The following is a 15,965-nucleotide window of genomic DNA, read 5'->3' as shown; positions in this document are numbered from 1 at the left end:
TTATTGACTATTGATTGATTATTCTTCAGGGGAAATGGCCCAGGGCTCAAAGGGTTCAGGGGGTTCCTGCAGGGATGATCATCTCCTCATGCCACTGGAGAGGAAAAAGGACACTGGTCCTTGCAAGCCTAAAAGACAAAGCCCAGAAGGTGACCTCTGGAGCCCACTGGGCCATGGCTGGGCTTTGTCCCCAGCCCTGTCCCTGCAGGCACGGCTCACCTAGGCATCCAGAGAGGCAGCCAGGCGCTTCTGCCGCAGGAGAGCCCGCAGCTCTTCAGCCACAGGGGGCTTGGGACAAAGGCAGCGTTAGAGACACACTGGGGGCACTGGGCTGCACTGGGAGGCAGGGGAGAGCAGGGGCGCCTTGGGGAAGGGGCTGTGGGAGCAATGGGGTGCAGGAGCTGCTGTGCTGCTGCCCAGAAGCACTGGGCTCCTGGCCAAGAGGCACAGCTGGGGCAGGGGCTGCGTCCTGGCTCATCCAGGGGCTCCTGGGCTGACAGGGATGGGAATGCAGCAGGGCCCTGGGCAAAGGCTTCCCTGGGGAGCAGCCCTGGGCCAGGGCATTGTCTGGGCTGTCAGGAGGGGTGCACTGGGCTCTGCTGGGACAGACTGGGATGGCCTGGGCTGTGCTGGCCAGGCAAGGGGAGGCTCTGACAGCAGCAGAACTCGTGGTACCCACCAGAGGCGTCTCCAGGACCGCGACATTGTCTAAATCCAACTGCAGAGAGACCAGGAGACCTCGCTGGTCACTGGGATGTCCCCGGTGCCAGCAAGGGATGGGGGGACACCACTGCCCCCCAATGCCCTGAGGGGATGCCCTCCCATGCCAGCAGCCCACTCACCTCCCGCAGATCATCTTGGGTTCCCTCCAGGAGTGCCTGGAAAGGAGAACAAAGGCTGGGTCTGGACTGGACCTTGTGGGGCTGGGGGGGACACGGGTGCAGGGAGCAGGGTGCAGGCAGAGGGATGGGAATTCAGGGCCTCCAAGGAGATCTGTTTGAGGTGGGGGGACACCCAAAGACACTGATCTGGGGTCAGTTGAGGGCCCAGGGGACAGGGCTGGGGGTGTGGAAGGAGCAGGGTGTGAAGTACAGGGGAGGAGAAAGGAACTGAGGTGTAGGGACATGGGTGGGCAAGGGAGGGACTTGGTGGTGACAGGAGAATGAGGACAGGTGGGGACAAAACCAACGGGACTGGGAGATGGTGTGCGAGTGGGGGTGAGTCAGGGAATTGTACAGGGGGACCCCTCTGCAGTGGCCAGGAAGAAAAGCAAAGGATTGAGGGGGGACATGGAAGGAAAGGCCTCAGGAATGGTCAGTGGGAGGGCGTTTGGGGACCCTGAATGGGACCCAGAGGAGAGACCAAAAGGGTGGGAAGGGAGGCCAGAAAGGGCAGGATGTGGGGACAGCGTTTGGCTGGTGCCTCACCTTGGCCTGTGCCGGGGGGCACAGCAGGATGGAGAAGAGCAGGGCCACGCTGAGCACAGCCACCTTCATCTTCCTCTGGCTCTGGGCAGCGCTGCCTGAGGCTGCAGCAGGTGAGGAGCACCTTTATCCCTGCCGGGACTCCTCCCTGCACCCTCCCTGCCAGCCCCCAGGCCAAAGCCCGGCTTGGCACAGCCCCCAGCCCTGGCCACAAGCCCAGCCCTGGCACAGAGTCCACCCCACCCCACCTGTGGCACGGATCCAGCCCCCTTGCCCGGCATCCCTCCAGCTTCCTGCACGGGGCAGCTGCCCCTGGAAGGGCCCAGGCACCTGGGGGGCCAAGGGGGGCAGGCAGGGAGCCAAAGGCACCTGGGGACCCTGTGGGCACAGCCCCCAGTCCAACACAATCCATCCTCCAACAGCCCCCAGTGCCAGATCCCCCATCTCCTGCTGCCCCTCCCCTGCCAGAGCTTTCCCCGGGGGACACCCCAGAGCTGAGCCCGGCCCCAAACCCAACATGTGGGAGAACAAGGGGAACAAGGGACATGGGATCAGGTGGCTGATTGGCATCTCAGTCACTGCAGACACTGGGCAGCACTGGGCAATGCTGAGCACCTGCAGACAAGGCTGAGGCCTGGGGAATGCCTCAGGAGTGACAATTCCCACATCCACACAACCCGATATCCCTTTCCCTGCAGATGCCAAACCCCACCAAGCTCCATGCCCACAGCACTGTCCCGAGGGGAATATGCCCTGCCCTGCCCCTCATCCTGTCACACCTGCAGCCACAGAGCCCTCCCAGAGCACCTGGTTCATGGCCCCGGCTCTGGGCCCAGGCCAGCACTGGCCTGAGCAGGATGTGCCCATCCCAGGCACATGGGGAAGTGGGCACCTGTCCCCAGGCAGCCACTCGGAGCTAATTGGGGTAACAGAGGTGCCCTGTGAGGAGGAGGGGTGTTGGTGCCCCGCCAGCCTCTCTGACAAGCCCTGTTTACCCAGGCCCTGAGGCACCAGGAGCACGTTCAGACATCTTGGGCTTCCAGGAAGGAAAATCCACAGTGAAGTGGTTCCTGAGACCTGTCCATGGCTGTGAATCCTGTTTGACATTCCAGGGCATTAGTGAAGGGTTCTGCACATCTCTTTCCCCAGGGACAATGTGCATCCATCAGAGAAGTGTTATGGCCCAGCTGGGAAAACATTTCAGGCCACTGCCTTGATTGTTTGCTCTGGAACTCACCCAAGGAGGCGCAGGGCCCACGGGGGAAAATTTTCCTCAGGGATTTTGCTGCTTTGTGCCCTTGGAGGAGAGACCAGAGTGTCCTCGTGGGAGATTCTTGACCAGATGGACAAGAGCTGTGATGTCATTGGTTTTCTGAGGTCAACTTGGAGAGAAATTGAGGAAGTGTCTGCAGGACCCTCAACAGTGAATGAATGGATGAAGGAGATTCTCACTGTCCTGACCCACTATCCAGCAAAACCCCAGCCAAGGGAAGAGGCCTGGTGGAATCAGGGGGGGAAGGAGACCTTGTTGAGCCTGGTGCACACTGGGCACTGTGGGGTGATCCCCTGCTGGTGTCCCAGCTGTCAGTGCAATACCACTGCTCTGGTAAGACTGGGTCCTTAAGAAACAAAAGAAGTGTTCAAGCTCAGGGGAGGAGGGGATCTGGTCGCACTTCTCTTCCCTGGCAGTTTCTCTCCCAGGGGGACATTACATGAGAATTGGGATGCGGTAAAGGACAGGGCTGAGGGCAGCTGCTCCCTCTCTCTCTGGGCTTCGCAGGAGGACGCTGGGAGCTGCTGCCTGGGAAAAGGAATTGGTTGCTGCGGGTGGCCAGAGCAGCTTCCCCAGGCAGGCGCTGTCAGGCGCCTGCAGCACCGAAAGCGTCTCCACTTGGGGCTGCCTTGACAACTGCCCCAGCCCAGCAGACGCCTGAGCCCGGATGGTGCAATCAAAGCCTCACCAGAGGGACGAGAGGACTCCTCGCAGAGCAGATCCAGCCGGGTTTAGTAAGGGAAAATCCAAGGGCCCAGCTGAAGTGAGGGGGAAGAGGGAAACAGGAGCAAGCAGGAACACAACCTCTGCTGAAGGGAACCAGAGGCAAAGAGCCAGGAGCAGGGCTGGGGCCAGGGTATATAACTGGAGGAAGGCAGGAGGGCTCGGGGTACAAATTATCCAATGGGGAAGGGAGTCAGGGCTGGAGTTAAGGTGGGGTGACACGGGACGCACCAACGGGGGAGCAGAGTGGGAGGGGTCTCTCAGGGAAAGCCAATGGAGGAACGGGGAGTACAGAACATTCTGGAACTGGGGGATGAGCAGCAGTCGATTGACAACAGCACATTCACATTAACAAGCAAAGAACCATGGGGAATTGCACCAGTCTCTCACCTTAACTTAAACAGTGGTGTTCTCCAATGACATCCCAGGTTTGTCTTCTCCATGCCTATGTCTCACATCTCCCCCTTTTTTATTTATTAAATAAACATTTCCCAGTCTTTTGTGAATTCTTTTCTTAAAACACATCAGTGCTGCTCAAACGATAACAACTATGAGAAGGACGCACAATAAACTTTTAAGAATGGGGGCACCCACACAGGGAGGCTCCACTGCATGAGAATTTTGTCCATCATGTCCACAACTTTATTTTCAGTAAGGGTCTTCATTTGCTCTGGCATTTGTTTGATGGTGGCCTGGATCGATGTGCTTTTCCATGACAGGTTAAAACAACAAAGTCCTTTGAAATCTTCACAACCATGGCCACGGGAGAGGCGCAGGAAGTCAATGGCCGCTCTGTTCTGAAGGGTGGCATGTCTGGTGCTTTCCTCGTCCACTAGAAGGTCTGATAAGGCAGCGGATGTAGCCTTGGTCTGCTTACTAAGCCAGCACTCCAGGTGAGAAAGCTCACCGAGGGCCTTCGAGCTGCAACCCATGGTAGAAAGATGGAAACAGCGACCCTCTTCGTCTTGCCCCAATTATAAATTTGGCCATCACAATTTTGATTGAATTGGGAGTACGATCTTTTCTGGGGTGCCAATTGAGTTTCTTGTTTCCAATTTTTAATTTGGGTAGTGTTTGGGGTGAGGGTAGTAAGCTGACCAAGACTGCAGGGGCCCCCTTTGATCTTCGAGGGGATCCCTGCCCACTCCCTGTCACTACAGATGAGAAACACTCCCTTGGGAAGCACTCTGGGAAACAGAGAGGACTTAGATAATGTTTTGGCAGTATAATTGCACCAGTCAACATCATTGTATCTCTTATCATTTGGTGATCTATCTTTTCTCACTATCATCTGTGGTTCAGATTTCTCATGCCAATTTTGTTGGGGTGGCTTGTCGAAAAAGTTGACACAAGAAGTCGCTTTGAGGAGCCCGGTAGGTCTCGTTCTTGGAGGTCCTGTGGTGCATGGGGTAAGATCTTCATCCACTCGTCCCAGGTGTCTACCAGGGTGGGCTTCTTACCTGCACAGGCATATTCATTTGGGGACAGGGGGATTCCCACCAGACATGTAGACAGCGGGTTTTTGCACCTCCCATGGCCGTGCAAAAGTTATCCTGCTTGAGAGATTTCCCCAGTGTGACCCATAGGTTTTCTGTTGGTTGTGGCACGACCCATCCAACCGCTGTTTGGATGCACAGGAGCACAGTGACGGTGGCAGCAGCTGTTAAGGTATTTCGGGGTGTCCTGGGAGTGGCCATCTGGTCTCCAGTGAGTCAGTTATCGACTGTTCGAGCACTGATAGAAACATGAATGGTCAAGTTAGTTGTCACTGTAATTTTCTTCGTTTTGTCCCTATGGAAGGGAGGGCGAGGGATTGGCAATTGGGGCAGGTGGAGACAATTGCCTTGGCTTGGTCTCTGGAAATCTTAAATTGACCTACTAAAGCTGGAGCATTCTGAGGGAAGAATCCATGGCTTAGACAAGCCTGTTGAAAGACATGTGGTGCAGCAGGGGAAATGTGGGTGGCACTTGCTGCCATTGCTAACAAGTCTGCTCTCCGCTTGCCCTCAGTGATGTATCTTGGCAGCTCTGTGTGCGACCGGACGTGCAGGATGTGATAAGGTTGCTCTCGTTGGGAGATGAACCAAATTAATTCAGAGAGCAAGCTGTAGAATTTTTTATTTTGGACTTCCTTGATCAGGGCACGCTCTGCCCGCTCTGCTATCCCAGTGGCATATGCAGAATCTGTGACTGAATTGAAGGGTTGTTGGAATGTTCGAAACACCCTCACAGCTGCAGCAAGTTCTGCAGTCTGGGGGGAACCTTCAACAACCTGGATATCAGACTCCCACTTCTGAGTGTCCGGGTCCCTCCAGGTGAACACTGACTGGTGAGATTTGCCTGAACTGTCAGTGAACTCCATGATAGCGTTTTTGAGTGGAGTTTTACTTTTATCTGATTTTGGGGCCAAATGCAGTGAATCTTTAAAAAGTCTGTGTTTAGGATAATGAATTGAAGTTTTTCCAGGATAGCTGTCTAATGGAATTTGCAGATGTTCATCTGTTTGTAATAGAGAATCCAATTGTTCCAAAGTATAAGGGAGGAAAATGCACGCCGGATCGCAAGCTGCGAGGGTCTGGAGGTGATGTCGGCCTTTAATAATAAGTTTGGCTACAAGTTCTGGTGGGGTGGTAACTGTTTGATGTGGTTGGTGCGGCAGAAAAAGCCACTCGATGATGATGAGTGGGGTTTTTGAAGTGTCATCCCACTGAAAGAGCAGCACATGGAAGTTTGGGCACTTACCAAAAATACCGAGGCTGAGGGGAAGGCGATGTGCCTGGCGGTGTTTGATGGCGCTGGCGACTCTCTGCAAAGCCTCCCAGGCTTCTGGCGTTAGCGAGCGTGGGGAAGCCAGGTCGCCGTCTCCTCGTAGAAGGTCGAAGAGCGGTGCCAGTTCTTCTGTGGTGGGGCCCAGGAGAGGTCGGATCCACGTGATGATGCCGCACAGCTGTTGCGTGTCTCTTAATGTCTGGGGGTGCTCGTTGATGGACAGAGTTTGAGGCACGACGGTCCTTCCTGTGATTAAAAACCCGAGGTACTTCCATGGGCTCCATAGCTGGATTTTTTCCTGAGCTATCTGAAACCCCACGCTTTCGACAGCTGCGACAGTCTTGGAAAGTGCTGCGTCTGAGTAAGACTTGGTGGAAGCACAGATTAGTACGTCGTCCATGTAATGTAGGTGTGAGACTCTGTCCAAAGTTTCTCTCATCTGCCTCACGATCGTCATTGGGGACCACTGAAGAAAAGCCCCTTGTCTGAAGTTTCTGGCCCTGGTGGAGAAAGTTACATGCCAAGGGCCCCGAGACCTGAGCACAGCTGCTGGCATTGCTAAGCTATTGTTCACAGGTGTGTTTGCTGTATGCTACACTGAACCCAATGAAAGGAAGAAGGGGCCCCTTGCCTTTTTGCAACAATAGCCTTGGAAGTTGTCCCACCTCTCAGCCTGGCTGGACTTCTCCTGAGTTTTGGGTGGTCCCCCACAGAAGACCCCTCACTTGTCTTACAACGGCCGTGACAGACAGACTGAGATGTACAAGGCCTCTCCATCAAAGACCGAGACATGAAATCCCTATGTGAAAAGGCCCCCCCACACTCTTTCCAAGGACTGGGACTGAGACCCCTAACCTGGGGGAGGTGTGTGGGGGAGGCAAGCTAACCAAAGCAAGATGGATGTTGCAGGTGCGAGCAGTGGACCAAGAAGACAATGGCCTTCGCCCACTGCAGAGAACATGGACTGTGTGTACCCTTCTCTAAATACCATTTTTTCTCCCAAAAATACAATAGACTACCTTTGATTCAGTTTCAAGTTTTACCCCTTCCCCCATCAACAAAAAGAGTATAATAAGAGTTCAGATGAACTGCAACCCTGAGATCTCCCCAGACGTGACCTGGTGAACTCCATTGGCGGGACATGAAAGGACTTTGCCATTTCTACGTTTGGTAGCTCTATACCTTCCTTCCTCTTCCTCCCTCTTTTTCCCTTTTCCCCAATTCCTCCCCAATGCATTCTCTTGTGGTTATTCAATAAAGGTACATTTGTTTTGATTATCACTGCAACCCCCTGTACTGTGTCGGTGTTTTTTGCACTCTGAGATCAACCCACGAACCATCACGAAACCCGTTCGTAAGGATGGATTGTGACACTTGCATACATACTATAGAAACCTTCTATCAAACCTTAAAAATTCTCTACAAATTCATTTCCAACATTACTGGGTCTGGCACCGCCCAGATCTGGTGTTTGCTGCCACCTCCAGTGCCCAGATCTGGAAATTCCCTTGTTCCGGCAGAGCCAAGTCCAGCAATTTTCTGGTAAAGAAAGCCAAAATCTGGCAATTTCCCACTGACGGCACTGGCAATGCCAAGATCTGGTGTTTGCTGCCACCGCCCGTACCCCAGTCTGGACATTTATCGGTTCTAACACAGCCCAAGTGCAGCAGTTTTTTGGAAAAAGAAGACAAAACGCAGCAATTTCCTGGTGCCAAGACTGTCACCACCCACACCTGGTGTTTGATGGCACCGCCCATGCCCAGATCTGAACATTTCCCTGTGCCGCCACAGCCCAAGTCCAGCAATTTGCTGGCAAAGAAAGCCAAAACCAGGCAAATACCTGGCGCCTACATACTCCGATCTCGTGTGTGCTGACACCGCCAGTGCCCCGATCCGGAATTTTTCAGATGCCTGCACAGCACAATTCCAGCAGTTTGCTGGCACAGAAAGGTCACATTTGGCAATTTCCCAGTGCCAGCACATTCCCCGCCAAGATCTGGTGTGCGCTGGCACTGCCAGTGCCCTCATCTGGCAATTTCCCAGTGCTGGCACAACCCAAATGCAGCCATTTTCTGGCAAAGAAAGCCAAAACCCGACAGCTTCCCGGTGCTGCCACCAGCACCACTGTCTCTGTCTCTCTGGGAGCCTCTCAGGAACCCTGGGCCAGTCCCGAGTCGGCAGACACCGGGGGCAGCCCCGACACGGCCGACAGCGGGGAGACACTCTCTGTGCCCTGAGGGTACTGAGGGCACCTGGGCTGGCCGCCTTTGCAGCACAAGAGACACCAGAGACAGCGGTAGAAGAGAAAGGGCCGACTCTTAGCAGGGGTTAATCCAAGGTTTTATTCCAGGTGTCCCAAAGGAGCCCCTACACCTCAGGGGCCTCCTGCTGAGAGCCCGGGAGATGTGCCAAGGTTACATTTAAAGGGAGGTGGAAACCCAAAGTAGAGAACATTTGACTAACCAAGAAGTGCCCGTAAGGGATGGGTACTGGGGGATGGACATTTAGGACAGCGTATGGGGCAAGGCTTGGGGGGCTGACCCCTGGCCTCTGGCTCATCACTCGACATCCTGGACCGAAGCTTCTAGAGGGAGGGGATGGGATGCTGAGTGATTGACAGAGAGCCAGGGTGGGGATTTGGGGATGATCTCAGCAAGGGCAAAGGATTACACAGGGAAAGGGAGGGAGGTACCATCTGGGATGAACCATTTGGGAAAAATACGGGGATACAAAACCAAAACTATCACAAAGTATATAAAAACACACTACAACACACCACCCAGATCTGGTGCATGCTGCACAAGTGCCCAGATCCGGAAATTTCCCAGTGCTGGCACAGCCCAAGTCCAGCAATTTGCTGGCACAGAAAACCAAAATCCGGCAATTTCCTGATGCCAATACAGGCGCCCAGACCTGGTGTTTGCTGCCACTGCCAGTGCTCACATCTGGATATTTCCCCGTTCTGGCAGAGCCAAGTCCAGCAGTTTTCTGGCAAAGAAAGCCAAAATCTGGCAATTCCCTGCTACCGTCATTGGCAATGCCAAGATCCGGTGTTTGCTGGCACCACCAGTGCCCAGATGCGGGAATTTCCCGGGGCCGGCAGAGCCTGAGTCGAGGAATTTTCTGGTAAAGAAAGCAAAAACCTTGCAAATACCTGGTGCAGGCCCCACCCAGATCTGGTGTTTGCTGGCACTGCCAGTGCTCAGATCCAGCAGTTTCCCAGTGGCAGCACAGCCCAAGTCCAGCAGTTTGCTGGCACAGAAAGACAAAACCTGGCAATTTTCTGGTGTCAGCACCGGCACCACCCAGATCTGCGGTGAGCTGGCACCGCCAGTGCCCACATCTGGCAATTTCCCTGTGCCAGCACAACCCAAATGCAGCAATTGTCTGGCAAAGAAAACCAAAACCCGGCACCTCCCAGATCTGGTGTGTTGGGGTTGGTTTAAAAGAAGAAGGAGACCTCAGCTTAAGGCTGTGGGAAAACCCTCTTTAGCTGGGGTCAGCAGGAGCTCCCGCCCATAATCCTCTTGTTCAGTTATGCAGATTGTTACTAGAAAGTTCTGAGTTCTCTTTGCTACCATTGGTTACATTTTACTGCAAAAATTGTAATATTCATAATCCTTCCTTCCTCTTGGATCCTTCCCTCAGATCCCACCTTAACCCCTCCCCATATATAAATGGATAAATATCCCTGCAGGACCCTGGACCCAGGCTTTTTTCTGCTTTGCTCTCTGTACTGTGCACGCCGTCCTGTTTGTTGTGTTTGCCTGCATTAAAGTTCTGTTTCCAGACAAGCAGATGAAAGCAGTCTCTGTCTGTAAAGTGGCCAGAGCTGGTTCTCAGGGAAACCACTGGCCAATGGTCTGGACGAGGACCAGAAGGTTTCACTGGTGTTTGCAGGCACCACCAGTGCCCAGATCTGGAAATTTCCCTATTCTGACACAGCCCAAGGGCAGCAATTTGCAGGCACAGAATTCCAAATCCCAACAACTTTCTGCTACTGGCTCTGGCACTGCCCACATCTTGTGTTTGTTGCGCCAGTACCCAGATTTGGAAATTTCCCGGTGCCAGCAGAGCCCAAATCCGGCAGATTTCTGTCGCTGCCAACGACACCACCCAGATCTGGTGTTTGCTGGCAGCGCCAGCGCCCAGATCTGAAAACTTCCTGGTGCCAGCACAGCCCAAGTGCAGTGATTTGCTGGCACAGAAAGCCAAAAGTTGGAAATTTCCAGGTTCTGGCTCCAGCACCATCCAGATCTGGTGTTTGCTGGCAGCGCCAGTGCCCAGATTTGGAAATTTCCCGGTGCCTTCACAGCCCAGGTCCAGCAATTTGGTTTTAGCTAGCTTAGGCAGAGAAGTTCCTGGGACTGTGACTTTCCTTTTTCTTGCTCTGGACTGAAAACCCAGAAAAACACCTGCAGCTCACACCTGTGGCCCACCGAGGTCTGGGACGCTGCATTCCAGCACCAGAGGGACTTAGAAGAGACCGAGTGAGCCAACTACAACCCACAAAAAAGGACTTTCTGAATTTGCCATCTCTTCAGCACTGTCAGAGGTTTTATTTAGTATTATTCATTTTTCATGCTTGTGAATACTTTACTTGATAAATAAACTGGGGTTTATTAACTTTTCCCGAGGGGAGTCTTTTTCTGAACTAGTAGGAGGAGAGGCCACTGGAACTTGCTTTCTAGACTGACCCTTTTTGGAGGTTTCCTCCCAAAATTTGCCCTAAACCAGCAAAACAGTCACAATGGAAACTTCACCAGTGGCATAATTTCCTGGGGGCAAATCGTGTGACAGAAGCTTGAGCTTGTTCTCCAGGAGAGATTCTTGGCAAGAGCAGACAGGAGAAGATTGCCGGAAAACTGAAACAGCTTTCCAGAAGCAAAATTAAAATGAAAGAAACAATCCAAGATATTTTTCTCTATTTATTTCTGTGCTCCCCTTTTCCATGTTGCACTACTCCATCCCAATAATTCCAGATGCACTGCACCTCTAAGATCAGTGGCTTAGTGATTTTTAGACACTCTAAAATACCATGAGCCATACTGAGTTTTCCTTCCCCTGTTTTTACTGGAAGGCAACACTGGAGATGTAAGTGCAGTGCTGGGCTCAGGTAGGAATCCTAGCCCAAGGGAAGGTGTCCCGACAGTGTTTGCCCCTCAGCCAGGCCAATGCAGAGCAGCAAGCGAGGGGATTGCTGTGCCAGTGTGCAGGAGTCAGGGCTCTGCACCTGGGCTCAAGGCTGCAAAGTTCCCGTGTTTGGACAGACTCAGGGGCTGTGCCCGGGGCGCGCGGGGCTCGAACGTGGGGCTCGTGGGGCGAGCGGGGAACGGACACGGGGACGAACGGCCCCGGTGCTTCAGTTGCAGCGGCGGCAGCGGCGGCGGCAGCAGCGGCGGCAGCAGCGGCGGCAGAAGAAAAACAGATAGCCTAGAACGATCTTTATCGTTCTCTATTTCTTCCTCTTTCTCTCTTTCTGTCTCTGAGTCTCCCTTTCCCGCTGTCGGGCACCCTTCTCCCGGGGTCCCTTGCCCGGCGTCTCTCTCCTCTCCCCGCCTCCCTCTCGTGTCCCCGCCTCCCTCTCCCCCTGCCGGGCCGGGCCATGCCCCCGGCCCGCCCCCGGCCCCGGGCGGGGCTGCCCCGTGCCCGGCCCCGCCCGTCCCGCCGCGGTCTCGCCTCCGCCCGGCTCTGGCCCTACTGGCGGTGGCGCTGCTGGGCGGGCATCAGTGCCTGGTGCGGGGGCGGCATCGCCGCCCTTCGCCTCCGCCTGGCCCGAGCCCGGCCCCGGCCCCGAGGCAGGCTCCAGCCCCGAGCCCGGCCCCGGCCCCGGCCCCGGCTCCTGCCGGGGCCCGCGGAGGACACAGGCGGCGCGGCCGCTGCCGCCGCCTCCGCTGCGGCTTCCCCGGCCCGAGCTCCGCCGCTCGGCAGCGCAGCCGCCGGCCCCGAGCCTCCCGTGCCGCGCTGCGAGGAGCGAAGGCCTGGGCATGGCCGGCCCGGGGCGGCTGAGGGGTGCTCGGGGGCCGTTGCTGGCCCCGGACCGAGCGCTGACAGCCGCGTCCCGCCCGCAGGGACGGCGCCCGAGGCCCTGCAGGAGCGCTACCGCCTGGGTTCGCTGCTGGGGCGCGGAGGATTCGGCAGCGTCTTCGCGGCCACGCGGCTCTCGGACGGCGCCCCGGTGAGCGGCGGGGCCGGCGGCGGGCGCAGGAGGAGGGGGCGGAGGAGGAGGAGGAGGAGGATGGGGCTGGGCAGGGCGGGCGGCGAGCTGAGCCCGCTGCTGTCCTTGGCTTGCAGGTGGCCATCAAGAGGGTGCCACGGAACCGCGTCCGGCACTGGGGCGAGCTGGTGAGTGAGCGGGGCCAGCGGCAGCAGCCGGGGCTGCCGGGCGGGGATGAGCCGAGGCCCGGCACGGTGGAAGCCGCCAGGACGCCTCGAGGGGGAGCGGGCGTGGGCCCAGCGCAGGGCTCAGAGCATCCCGGGCTGGCTCAGGGCTTCCCCAGGCCTGGCACGGCATCGGCCCCACTGAGGGCATCGTGCTCCTCCCGCAGCCCGACGGCAGCAGGGCCCCGCTGGAGATCGTGCTGCAGTCCAAGGTGTCCACTGGCTTCCCCGGCGTGGTGCAGCTGCTGGAGTGGTTCGAGCTGCCCAACCACATCGTCATGGTTCTGGAGCGGCCAGAGCGGTGTCAGGACCTGCAGCGTGTCATTCGGGCATGGCGGTTCGTGCCCGAGGAGGTGGCGCGGGAGCTGTTCCGCCAGGTGCTGGAGGCCGTGCGGCACTGCACCAGCTGCGGGGTCCTGCACCGCGACATCAAGCCAGAGAACATCGTGCTTGACCTGGCCACCGGGCAGGCCAAACTGATTGACTTTGGCTGTGGCACCTACCTGCAAGACACAGCCTACACCCACTTTGCAGGTGAGCCCACGTAAGGGTGTACTCCTGGTCCCGGGATCTCATGGCCCAACATCTCCCAGCCCAAGCTGGCTGTGGCAGCGGGGATTCTCCCTTTTGCTGCCAGTCAGGGGACTGAGTCTTCAGCTGAGTTGCTTTAGAGCGGGGCTGGGTGGGGAGCCATCTTCCAGCCCTGCTGGCAGCCTTTGCCAGCCACTCTGCCCAGGACTGGGGCTGGGCTGGGGCAGCCAGCCCGACCAAAACCCCCGTGGGTGGGGGTAGCAGAGAGGGGGGCGGAACCTGTGCCCCAGCCAGTTTGGTGTGCAGGCGAGAGGAAGGGCTTGCACTGCTCCACTCGCCCTGTTTGCCTTTGCTTCCTAATATTTTTGGGGCAATGCAGACAGGGAGGAAAAGGGCATGTTTTCCCCAGCACAGAGAGGGTTTTTCCTTTGCATGTCATGGTCAGGCTTAGCCGGGGCTTCCTCTGCCCTCTTCTGACACCAGTGGCTTCTTTTCCAAGCCTTAGTTTGTGCACAAGTCCCAGGTGCTGGCGAGAGGGCAGTGGTCACCCTGTGTGCCACTGATGCAGCCCCCGCAGGCCCAGGGATGCTGGGGCCAGGCTCTGGGAGCAGCAGCATCCCCCTGCTGAACTCCATCTGTATTCCATAGGAACACTGTCCTACAGCCCCCCGGAATGGACCCACTTTGGCTGGTACCATGGCGAGGCAGCAACGATCTGGTCCCTGGGCATCCTGCTGCACCAGATGGTCTGCGGGGAGCACCCTTTCAGGAGAGGCCGGAACCTCAGCTGGGACCAGCTCCCGCTGCCACAAGGGCTCTCTCAAGGTGGATCCTCTTCTCTGGGCACGGGGGGAATCCCAGTGCTGGGAGCCAGCAGCGGGCTCGTGAGCATCCCGCTCTGGCAGCTGCTGAGGAGGTGGCACATGTCCTGCTCTCCTCCAAAACAGGGAATGGATGGGAAAGTTTAGGCCCAGCCCTGAGTGCATCCAGAATGGCCTGGGCATGGCAATAGTGGGGCAAAGCAGACAGGAGCCTTCTCTGGCTGACCGGCACTTTCTGCTTTCTCTGCCCAGAGTGCAAAGATCTGATCAGGTGGTGTTTATCCGTGAACTCCTTGGAAAGACCCACATTAGAAGACCTGTTCTCTGATCCTTGGGTGCAGGATATTCCTCGGCCATAGAAGAAGGGAGAGAGCCACAGGCACACTTTGATCCAGGGCCCTGGTAAGTTGCAGCTCCACACATGCCTTGGCAATCAGAAGCAAAGGAACCCAGACCTTTTTGTGCTGCCTGTGTCACTGCACCGGGGTCATGGAATGGGCACACGCAGCCCTTGTGCTGGAGCTGAGCTGCTCTGCCCAGAACTGGTGGCTGCCCTCTGAGCTGGCTTTGCTTGTCCTGGTTTCCTGACAGCTGGGGCCCTGGGCAGAGCCCTGAGAGCCTGGTCTCCCCCCAGGGAAGGAGAAGGAGCCCCTGGAGAAGCTGTACCGGGTGGGAATGCTGCTGCTGCTGCTGCTGCTGCTGCTGCTGCTGCTGCTGCTGGAGACAGCCAGGATGACATCAAGGATGAGAAGCTCTTCCTCAGCCTGGCCACTGGAGGCTGAAGGTGATGGACTTTGATTCTGGCACCTTCTTCAAAGCCAGACTCCACAGGGAATTTGCAGGTGAGTCCCCACCTGGGGAAATGCTGCCAGATTTGGGCATGGCCCAGCCTGGCTGGGAAGCAAAGGTTCCCCCTGTGCTGGGGCAGATGCAACTCATTCTTCAGTCACTGCCCAGCTGCTTTTGGCAGGGCTGGGGCATGGGCTGGGCTGGGTACAAATGGGAGTGGGCTCCTGGCCCTGCCAACAGCCCCCAGCAGCCACCGTGGCCTGGGCTGGGGCTGGGGCTGGGGCAGCCAGCCCGACACAAGCAAAGCCCCATGGTGGGAGCAGAGGTGGGACTCCAGAAGCTGTGCAGGGGCTGCTTTGCTCTGCAGGCAAGGAAGGGCTGGGCTGCTGCACTGCCCTTGTTTGCTTTGGGATCACCGTGATTTTGGGGGGCAGTGCTGGGTGGAAGTGAGAAAGTGTGGGCTTCCCTCAGCCATGGCTGGGTTTTTCCCTACCATGTAGGAGTTGGGCCTTCCTCAAGGCCCTGACAGAGATAAGATTTTTTCCCGTTTTTCTTGTTTTCCCTTTTTCTCTCTAATCTCTTTTCAAGAATGTGTTGTTTGTTTTTCCAGAGGAAGCGTTCCAGGTGGTCCAGTGTGGATGGGGAAGTGCTTGGGAGCAGCTGTGGCGTGGATGGGCGGTGGCCTTGGAGAAGGCTGAGGACGTGGTTTGGGAGCAGCTTTTCTTGCAGCCGTGGCTGGCGTGAGGTGGGTCCCTGTGTGCTTGGCAGGGTGGGATCAGAGCTTTTGGGAGATGGCAGCGAGCACAGGAGCATCCTGCTCTGGGCAGCTGCTGAGGGCTGGATGTGCCGTGGCTGGCTGCAGGCTGGGCACATGTCCTGCCCTCCTGCTCTGCTGCCAAAGGCAGCAGGGATGGGCAGCTCTGGGCACAGCTCTGGGCACAGCCAGCATGGCCTGGGCACCGCAGGCCTTGGCACAAGGGCACAGGAGCCCTCAGCTGACGGGCACTTTCTGCTTTCTCTCCTTGCAGCCGGGCTCTGCGGCTGCTGAGGCTGCTCTGGGCTCTGCCAGGGCTCTGCTGGGCTCAGCCCTGGGCCCAGCTGGGCTGGCTCTGCCCTCACATTGCTCTGACAGCTTTGCATCAGACGAGCCCCTTGCGAGCACAGCGCCTGAGCTTTCTGCTTTGGCAGCTGAGTGAGACTCTGCTGCAGGCCCAGAGATTGCAGCTGGGGACACACATCCAATTGGCAAGAAGC

The 15,965-nt window shown here is 56.8% G+C and overlaps 1 protein-coding gene across 1 annotated transcript in view; it reads left to right on the top strand.

Moving 5' to 3' along the window:
- The first annotated feature begins 6,209 nt into the window (after positions 1 to 6,209).
- LOC143696400 (serine/threonine-protein kinase pim-1-like) overlaps positions 6,210 to 15,965 on the top strand; it is a 15,275-nt gene continuing 5,519 nt past the window's right edge. The window contains exons 1-3 of the mRNA XM_077192533.1: positions 6,210 to 6,350; positions 12,738 to 13,104; positions 13,750 to 13,926. Of these exons, the coding sequence (XP_077048648.1) occupies positions 6,210 to 6,350; positions 12,738 to 13,104; positions 13,750 to 13,926 (685 nt within the window). The remainder of the gene's footprint in view (positions 6,351 to 12,737; positions 13,105 to 13,749; positions 13,927 to 15,965) is intronic.

Source organism: Agelaius phoeniceus, chromosome 34, assembly GCF_051311805.1.
Source record: "Agelaius phoeniceus isolate bAgePho1 chromosome 34, bAgePho1.hap1, whole genome shotgun sequence".
Classification (NCBI taxonomy): Eukaryota; Metazoa; Chordata; class Aves; order Passeriformes; family Icteridae; genus Agelaius; species Agelaius phoeniceus.
The sequence above is the reverse complement of the archived record's forward strand: the minus strand, read 5'-3'. Positions and strand labels throughout refer to the sequence as shown.